General features: G+C 49.5%; 1 protein-coding gene across 1 annotated transcript; it reads left to right on the forward strand.

The window, feature by feature from the left end:
• Nucleotides 1-3,508: 3,508 nt before the first annotated feature.
• On the forward strand, nucleotides 3,509-9,731 carry LOC136655975 (5-hydroxytryptamine receptor 7-like). Its single transcript, XM_066632741.1, has 2 exons — nucleotides 3,509-3,999; nucleotides 8,960-9,731. The coding sequence occupies exons 1-2, from the start codon at nucleotides 3,509-3,511 to the stop codon at nucleotides 9,729-9,731; spliced, it is 1,263 nt and encodes a 420-aa protein (XP_066488838.1).
• The last annotated feature ends 347 nt before the right edge of the window (nucleotides 9,732-10,078 follow it).

The following is a 10,078-nucleotide window of genomic DNA, read 5'->3' on the forward strand; positions in this document are numbered from 1 at the left end:
TGAGATACAGGAAGCTGGACTAGATGGGCCTGTGGCCTGATCCAGTGGGGCTGTTCTTATGTTCTTGACTGTGACCTGAGGAGTTGTGACTCCTGGTGTGCTGCCATTCTGGGCCACATCTCCTCCTATAAAGGAGGAGAGGAAGGGGAGCATCCCAGAACAGTGTGGAATTGCTGCCAGAGTGCAACTCCAGGTGCAATTCCGCACTGCTCTAGGGCCTGGGCCACATCTTTCGTCTCCTCCAAAGAGATGAAAGATGCACCCCAGAGTGGCAGCGTGCTGGGAGAGTCCCAGCCCGATTTTGCGCCACTGTGGGCGGTGTCTTTCCTCTCCTTGGAGGAGAGGTAGGGGGGCTGCCCAGAGTGGCACAGAATCACGCCGGGAGACGTTTCAACTCTTGATGCAATTCTGGAAGCGACTGTGATGACATCACCCCAATGACTTCTGGGGCAGGGGGTGGCAAACAAAGGGGCGACCCTGAGCAGAAAAAAAATCCCAGGACCGCCACTGCCTGGTACACCCCCTTCCAGTGGGGTCTAGCTAGTTATACAGTGAAGCATCACTGATGGTGGCCATACCATTGGTTGGAGAGTACTGGCTTTGTCTGACTGGCAGTGACTCTGTAAGGACTCAGGCATAAGCCTTTTCCAGCTTTCCCCCCTAATATCCCTTGTCTTGGTAAAGGGGCCATAGTTCAGTGGTAGGGCCCCTGCTTTGCATTCAGAAATCCCCACCTTCATTCCATGGCAGGTAGGAGTGGGAAAGACCACTGACTGAAATGCTATCGAATGCTGCTAGTCGGAGCAGACGGTCCTGGTTTAAACAGAGCTGGAGGTCTGTTTAAATGTAAGTCAGCTTCATTCGAACCCAGGATCTTCCCAATTCAGAACATGTGCATTGCCTCTGAGCCTTGGGATTGTCCCTGCTTGTTGTTAACTTGTCGGGAATAGAGCAATGGAGAACTAGGGGTGGCTCCAGATCTTGGCAGGGTCTGGAACTGGGCAAAAAGATTGCAGTGGGTCTTTGTCCAAGGCATGAGACTCACCCAACGACTGCTGCTCTGCTGGGACATGGAGGAGGGGACTCCACTTAGGAAGATGTGGGACAAAGCCAGACAGGCAGAGAGACAAACGGCACCCCACCAACTTCTGGCAGGAGGAGTGGGTGAGATGTTCCAGCAAGCCAGCGTTGCCCTGCCAGAGTCTCAAGGCGACTTCAGAGCTTTCTGCCGAGTGTAGCTGTGTGTGTGCAGCAGCAGCAGGAGGAGGAGAACTGGAAATGATGCTTGAGAGAAGGGGGAGGATGGAAGGAGGCTGCCGCTTTCCATTCTGTCCTTTTGCAGTAGCAGATCTCAGGAGGTCGCCTGGGAAGAGCCAGCATTAGAAGGACCCTCCAGGCATACCTTCCACCTGGAGCTCTTTCTTTCCTTGCAGCCTGGAGGAGTCACTGTGGGATTCCCCCTTGCAGGAAGGAGGGGGCTGCGACGGGGCTTTGCCTTGCAGGTAACTGGACACCCCAGGAATCAAGGACAGCGCCGTGCTTGGGCAGAAGGAAGATGTCCATGTCAAGAGAAGGGACCAAGGGCACCTCCTGCCTGCTTCTCTCCTTCTTCTGCCTTAGAGGTAACACTTTCTTCTGTCAGAAGGGTATCCTAAGTTATGCAAGGGGCAAGCTTAGATTCTGTGGGGAGCAAGCCAGTCTTGGCCCCCAATGTGGTGGTGGTGGGGTAGAAGTTTTAGTCCCTTTGCAAGGTTCATGTGGCATTTGATGCTGGGATATTTGAAAAAGGAAGGGGCTTACAGAAATGCATCTTGGAAGTCTCTCTCTCTCTCCAAAAGAGCAGGTTTGACTAACGGTTCAGGCAGAAAGGAAACAGAAACAATGAACACTCAAAGGACATTGTCGATGTTCACAGGGGGTTGAGTATCTGAACATGAAACAATCTAGCAAGAAGTGCATAGGGCGTAGAAACGCATAGGCTGTGGTGGGGGGTTTACAGCACACGCATGGTTTTAATGTGCACAGTCTTAAAGGGTTTTAGGCATCGTTTTCATACACACTTACGTGAGAGTACATCCCTTTGAACTCATTGAGCTTACTTCTGAGGAGACATGCACCGGATTGCACAGGTGCCCACGGTTTTAAAGTGAGGAATTTTTGAATACAGTGTCTCAGTTCTGCGGAGACCCCAACTCTCCTTAGGAAAAGTCAGAAGTCTTGAGACCCTCCAGCTTGACTGCTACAAACTTCCTTCTGTTTCATGCACACCTTTGAAAAACCTGTGATCAAGCCTTCACTTTGCCTCCATTTTGCTCTCACCACTGGGAATGGCTCCAAGGGGGGGAGGGGCCCTTTGCACGGCTTGTTCAAAAGCCTGCAAAACCTAATGCTTTGCCCCCCCCACAGCTACGCTACTGCATGCACATGTCCATTACGATGAATGAGAGCTGTGCAAGAGCTGGATTGCACCCAATAGCGGATGTCACAACTTGTCATTTGATGGAGTGGAGTGGGGGACCCAGAATTCAGTTCATAAAATGAAAAGAATATAATAATTATAATATAATAATAATAATAATAATAACAACAGGTATTTATATACCGCCTTTCTTGGTCTTTATTCAAGACTTTATTCAAGGCGGTTTACATAGCCAGGCTTTATCTAAATCCCTATTTATATAGGGATTTTTACCATTTCAAAGAAGGTTCTTTCTTTCAAGAACTACTACATTCAAGGTGTTTCGTTCCGATCTGGCTTCACATTCTGGCCTGCATCCTCCCATGCTCAGAGCAGATGGAATTGCTCGGCTTCAGCTTGTCAGCTGCTCCAAGGTCGCACGGTGCCGGTGGCCTCGAACTGGTGACCTTGTGGATGTTATCTTCAGGCAGACGGAGGCTCTACCCTCTAGACCAGACCTCCTGCCCAATAAGTCGAACAAATGCATCTTGAAAAGACAGAGAGGGGTTTGCTCAGTTGGAAATGTTCTTCTAGTGAAGCAGGCCAATGGGGTCCCCAAATATCAGAACGGACAGCCATATCTGGGGACCCCATTGGCCTGGTCCCCAATGTGTGGTCCCCAATGTGTGGCGATGTGTGGTCAGTTCTGGATCCAGCTCTCCATTGTTTCTAACAGCTGAGATGTTGCTTGCATTGCTGGCACGCACATTTGGTCCTTTTGGTGATATTTTATGACACCTGTCATATAGAATGGATCTGTCACTTTAAAACACCTTGGCTCAGTTAACAAAAGAGCCCCTGAGTAATCAAGCAGCAGATTTTTCAAAAATCTGTCATTCTTTCTAATTCAAGGACTCATCAAAACTGCAGATGGCCAGCCCCGTCTTCAGAGACGTTCTTCCTCGTCTCTCACAAACATATTTGCAAATTTATACCTGCCTCCATTTGTTGCCTCTAACTGCCAGTTTTTTATTTTGGCAGCTAAAGAAGCTGATGCCAAGGTCCACGGTTGGCTTCTGCCCCTTCTCTACCGTGTGGTCAGTGCAAAGCATGATAATAAAGATTGGCCCCAGTCCTTCCTTGGAGAAGCACCTTCTCATCGTAGAGAACACAGAGCAAGAGCTTCCCACCTGGAGGTCAACCCTGGCTCCATTCATGACTGAGGAGCCAGACCAACTGCCGCCCAATGCCACCAACTCCACGGACTGTGGGGAGGATGTATTGCTCTATGGGGACACTGAGAAAGTAGTCATTGGGACAGTCCTCTCCGTCATCACCTTGCTGACAATCGCTGGCAACGGTTTGGTCATCATCTCTGTGTGCGTCGTCAAAAAACTCCGGCAGCCCTCCAACTATCTGGTGGTGTCCTTGGCGGCTGCTGACCTGTCAGTGGCCTTGGCCGTCATGCCCTTCGTCATCATCACAGACTTGGTGGGAGGGAAATGGCTCTTTGGGGAGGTCTTCTGCAACGTGTTTATCGCCATGGATGTCATGTGCTGCACCGCGTCCATCATGACGCTCTGCGTCATCAGCGTGGACAGGTAAGGGAGAGCACTCTGGATACCTCCTTAGGAAGTGCATGAAGTTCTTTTCACCTCAGGGTAGCTGAACTCCACAAAATCAATGGCTAGCGGTTGTCATAAAGAGTTGCAGTCGGATGGAGCGCACTTCTGCACTCCACACATTCCACAATCTCTCACAGTGCCCCAGTAATCCTTCAGCAGCTTTGAGGTCTCCCTTCTAAGGCAAGAACCCAGGTTGACCCTGTTTACCTTCTTCAGACAGGGCACCGGCTCAGTCTCCTGACCACACCTCCTCTCCATTGCTCCCCCGAAACTGATATTCAGAGGTATACTGCCCTCCAAGCATGGCAATAGCACACAGCCATCGTGACCAATTGGCCATTGATAGACCTGTCCTCTATGAATAATTTTCTTTTAAAGCTGTCCATGCACATGCCTGATCTTGTCTGATCTCAGAAGCAGGGTCAGGCCTGGTTAGTACTTGGATGGGAGACCACCTGGGAATACCGGGTGCTGTAGGCTTATACCACAGTCTTTCGAGACTGAAGGTTGCCAACCATACCATGCTAGAAGCCATCACCACATCTTGTGGCAAGGAGTTCCAATCTTTCTTTCTTTCTTTCTTTCTTTCTTTCTTTCTTTCTTTCTTTCTTTCTTTCTTTCTTTCTTTCTTTCTTTCTTTCTTTCTTTCTTTCTTTCTTTCTTTCTTTCTTTCTTTCTTTCTTTCTTTCTTTCTAAAAGGCGTATATTCTGCCTTCCCTACATGGAAGCAAATGCATAAAAGACAATATATTCCCATCTGACCTAATAGTCCAGCCTCCTTCCTGCGACTTTCCCACTTTTGATGTATTTAAAGTGGAATTCATAGCTTGTCTTGATGTTTTTAGCCGTACATTCCTCATATTCTCATTATTGCATCCCATTTGGACTGCAATTCTTTCCCACTTACTTGGGAGAAAGCCCCATTGACTTTAATGGGACTTACTTCTGAGCAGACATGCATAGGATTGGGCTCTTAGCTTGCATTTCTTTTGCCAGAATTTGTGTTCTTTCTTGTTCCCCCCATTTGAGCAAGACTTTCATTTTTGGGAGGAAGCCTTCTCTTGCCTTTCATGTCTTCCCTTGCGTGACCCATGAGCCATGCTGGACCTGTTTGTGCCTTCCCATGCACTCAGTGGTTTGCTTTCTAGTTGAACTTCTCCTATTGTGGGTTGAAATAACCTCCATACCCTCTGGAGAGATTTGACCTTCTCGGCACTTGCTGCCAGCTTTCATTTTCTAGCCTCCCCATTTCTGAGAAGTCGCCTGTTTTGAAGTCAAATGTGCCTGTTGGGCTTTCTTGCAAAAACTGGGTAGCAATATGGCCGCTGTTGTCTATCAGTTCAGCTCAACAACCCTTACATCTTTCACTAGGTCCTTGGCGCCACGCATGTTCCACTGGTGCAGGCTATTCACAGCAGCCTTGCCCCCACAGTACTAGCTCCATTCACCTCCACTTTGCTCCCCCCACCTGGAATGGCTCTGAAGGGGAGGGGGAGGAGCTGCTCACACACTGCGGTGAGGCTCCCTGCAAAACTTAGTGCTTTGCACCCCCTCTAGCTATGCCACTGCCTGGTGGTTGGGTGTTAGCAACCTGGTCGTCTTTAAAGGGCTTCATTGGGCTTAGCATGTAGCTCTGCACTTATGAGCAGAACCTGGTCTAATCCTGTCCTGGAAGTGGAGAAGAATGCCATGCATATGGTACCCCCATACAGGTTTACTCTGAAAAGCTTTTATGGAACTGCTGAAAATGTTTTTGCAGAGATTTGAATGACAAAGGGCTGGTTTTATGAGGCTTTGTCACAATGGGGCGATTCTTCCTTCTAGTTCCTCTGTGGTGATTTGTTCTTCTGAACAGGCTCTCAGAGAGTGAAATCAAGAGACAGCTAAAGACCATGCACTTGAACTAATGGCTGTGTAATGACAAACAGAACAATTGCAAGGGTGGTGTGTGTGTGGAAGTACCATCTGCCTGCGAGTCTCCTTTCTGGACTGGGCACTGTACATAAACACCAGACAGCAGTGTCACTGGGGTCTGCATCACCCAGTGCGGGAGGCCAGCACATCACCTCCAAGATGGACCTCTTCTGATGCGGGGGGCAGGCAATGCCTTCGGCGGTGGGTGTGGTGATGCGCCAATGCCCCACCTCTGCAGGTTTTTTTGGCTATAACTTTTGATAGAATAGAGATATTTCAATTCACCTTGTTTCACTTCGTTCTGCATTAAATCACACATTGAATGATATATAACATGTTGGTAGTATTTGAAAATACCAAGATTTAAAAAATCACACACACACACACACACACACACCGTGTGCATCACCTGTGTGGCTTGAATCCCCACACCCCCCTGATGCCAATGACATCAAATGCAGATGGGCCAGGCTTCTCCACTCGAGCGCACCTCTACCCTCCTTGCCTTCGCACTTCCTTTCCTGCTTCCTTCCCACCTCTCTTCTTAAATCCAGGAAGGGCAAGAGAAGGAGGAGGGTGGCAAGAGTGGAGGTGGTTGGGCAGAGGGGGTGTTGGCGGAGGTGGGTGGGTGGACCAGAGGGGCAACAGAGGAAATGGCAGAAATAGGTGGGCAGACCAACCTGGCAACAGTAGGGTAGACTGAGGCAATGACTGAATCTGCAACAGCACCCCCACATCTCCAAATCATCCCCATAGACCAACTCAGTCCACTTCATGGATGGGCTGGCCCTTACCAAGAGCAGAATCAGTAAGAAGAGCAGGAAACTCAGTTTCCTGATGCTGCTTCTGTACATCACCCCCCCCCCCCAAAAGCAATCAACAAACCAGCCAGCACTGTAGTACTTGGGGGACCTTCAAATGCTAGTGCATTGTTGCATCCAGCGAACTATTTTTATCTTTGCCAGCAGTGTTTCTAAGAGACTCCTGAGCAAATAACTAAGGGCCCGATCCTACACATCTTTCAAGTGAATGAATGGTTGGCAACCTTCAGTCTGGAAAGACTGTGGTATATAAGCCTACAGCATCCGGTATTCCCAGGCGGTCTCCCATCCAAGTACTAACCAGGCCTGACCCTGCTTAGCTTCCGAGATCAGACAAGATCAAAGCTCGTTTGTGAAAACATGTCCATATCTTTCAAGTGCCAATGGGGCATGCATTGTATCCTGTGGTGGGAAGGCAGTCACAGAGGCCTCCCCTTACCTTGGAGCTAGCTGCAGCAGTACTGAAAAATGAGATAGAATTGTGCTCTCAATCATCAGTGTTGTTTTAAAAATCAGAAAGATGATATGCCCTTCAAATGTTTGGGTTCTTTTTTAGGCATGATTTTTAAGAATCAAAAAGTGGCAAAGAGGCCCTGAGTCTTCTAAGGGCAGGGCTGCAAATATATCCCAGTCTCACCAATCTCGTTGGCAAGACTCCCGGTCAAATTGTCTATCTACCCAAGATGATTCATGGATAACTTGCTTTATTGCCTTTTTGGCTCACCCTGTTCTGCTCCCAGTCTGAGTAGTTAATTCCCTCTGTATATAACACACTTTCTATCCCTTTGCCTTGACAAAGCAAAAGCGTCTGAGCAAAAATAGAAAGGGCCTTCTTAAAGTTGATTGTGCAAGGTACAGCAGAGGCATCACGAATGCAAGGGCAGCCGTGTGGAATTCAAAGCCAATTTCAGGGCACAGATTTTTATTTTTTTTCTGTTTAACTTTGCAACTCCTGTTAGGAAGAGTTAATTTGTATTTTGAGCTGCAGTAACTTAAGAGGGAGGAGGGCAGAGCTTACCCAGGCCAAATGCTACCTAGATGTAGTGCTGAAGGGGATCAACCCATGCAGTGAAAGGCACCCACTGCAAAGCTGTGAATTGTCTTAGTGCCCTCAAGATATGGCTAACCTATAAGGGGCCAGTGGGACTGGCACATCCTGGCCACTCTGGATCCAGTCATCAAAGGCTGAGAGGCTTTGCTCCGTCCTTCCATTTCTGCTGTACGCTGTCCTACACCAGGCAGCCAGGTTATTAGGCAGAGTGAGAGCTTTCCCATGACCTGCCGTCATTTAAACAGACACACACACACACACACTTCAAGATGCTAGCAATCAAACTTGGGGCCTTCTGTATCAAGGTTCTACCACGGAGTTGTACAGACCGGCCCATACATGAGGCCAACTGAAATGGCTGCATCAGGCAGAAGATCGGTGGGAGGGCTCCCATCTCTCCCTGCCTACTTGCCTCCACTGCTCCTCCTTCTCCTTCCACTCCCCGGATTGGAGAAGGAAGTGGGAGGAAGTGAAGAAGAGGAGGGTGTTGGGCTAGAACATTGGAGAGTGGAAGGAGAAGTAGCTGGCACATTATTCGGTAAAGGGTGCAGCATTTGGCACACTGCTTCAGGTACCAGGAGATCTTGGGCAAAACAGGAGTGTGGGATCAAGTGGTGATCATTGATATGAACCTGGAGTGTGATAAGCATTCCTTTATTGTCCTATATTGATATATTTATAGGAGGTGTAAGAGGGATCTTACACCATCTGCAAGAGGGATCTGAAGGCCTTAGGAGTAGACCTCAACGGGTGGGAAACCCTGGCCTCTGAGCGGCCCGCTTGGAGGCAGGCTGTGCAGCATGGCCTTTCCCAGTTTGAAGAGACACTTGGCCAACAGTCTGAGGCTAAGAGGCAAAGAAGGAAGGCCCATAGCCAGGGAGACAGACCAGGGACAGACTGCACTTGCTCCCAGTGTGGAAGGGATTGTCACTCCCGAATTGGCCTTTTCAGCCACACTAGACGCTGTTCCAGAACCACCATTCAGAGCGCGATACCAGAGTCTTTCGAGACTGAAGGTTGCCAACATGATAGGAGGTGTAGGAAATTCCTCAAAAGAACGTGTGCACTTGTGTTGGGATGATTCACCCAACCTGATAAGCAGAATAATAAAGCCAAGCTGGACCCATCAACTTTGATCCCTGTTTTTCAGGTACCTGGGAATCACCCGACCTTTGACATACCCCGTGAGACAAGATGGGAAATTAATGGCCAAGATGGTCTTCGTTGTTTGGCTCCTGTCTGCTTCCATCACTCTCCCCCCTTTATTTGGCTGGGCTAAGAATGTCACCGTGGAACGGATGTGCCTCATCAGCCAGGATTTTGGCTACACCATCTACTCCACCGGGGTTGCCTTCTACATCCCCATGACGGTCATGCTCGTGATGTACAACAGGATCTACAAGGCGGCCAAGGCCAGTGCGGAGAAGCACCGGTTCATGGATTTCCCCAGGTCCTACGAGCAGGATGGCCCCTACTGCATCGAAGCCGGTGGCTGTGGCCAGTACGGCACCAAGCGGAGCAAGGCGGCGGAGGAATGCGCCACCCTGTCCAAACTTCTCCGCCGTGACCGCAAGAACATCTCCATCTTCAAGAGAGAGCAGAAAGCGGCCCGAACCCTGGGCATCATTGTCGGGGCCTTCACCTTCTGCTGGCTGCCCTTCTTCTTGATGTCGACGGCCCGGCCTTTCATCTGTGGCAGCCGATGTAGCTGCCTGCCGCTGCGGCTGGAGAGGACTCTGCTGTGGCTGGGCTACACCAACTCGCTCATCAACCCCTTGATCTATGCACTTTTCAACCGGGACCTGAGGACTACTTTCTGGAACTTGCTGCATTGTAGCTATCGAAACATCAACAGGCGGCTGTCTGCCGCCAGCATGCACGAAGCCTTGAAAGCCACGGAGAAGCATGAGTGTATACTGTAAGGCTGGGGACCACTCTGGCCTTTCAGATCGCAGGGGTTGAAGCTGCAACATGCTCACAAATGGAGGCAAGGCTCTGCTGCCCGTCCACCCACCTACAAATGGAAAGTGGGACAGAGGCACTCAAACAGCATCTGCCTGAAGCTCCCCAGAGAAGGGCAACAATAGTTGGGGCCTTCTTCTGGGATAGTCTTGTGAATATGTCGATAAAAGGTACTTGCCCACAGACATATACCAACTTCCTCATTCATACGTGCTTGTTGGTCATTGGTGGTACAGGCAGCCCAAGACAACAATGAAGACAAAGACATTGACAAGAACATTCCTCCCTTGTCACCTAGAGGTGACTT

The sequence above is a fragment of the Tiliqua scincoides genome, chromosome 6 (genome assembly GCF_035046505.1).
Source record: "Tiliqua scincoides isolate rTilSci1 chromosome 6, rTilSci1.hap2, whole genome shotgun sequence".
Taxonomy (NCBI): Eukaryota; Metazoa; Chordata; class Lepidosauria; order Squamata; family Scincidae; genus Tiliqua; species Tiliqua scincoides.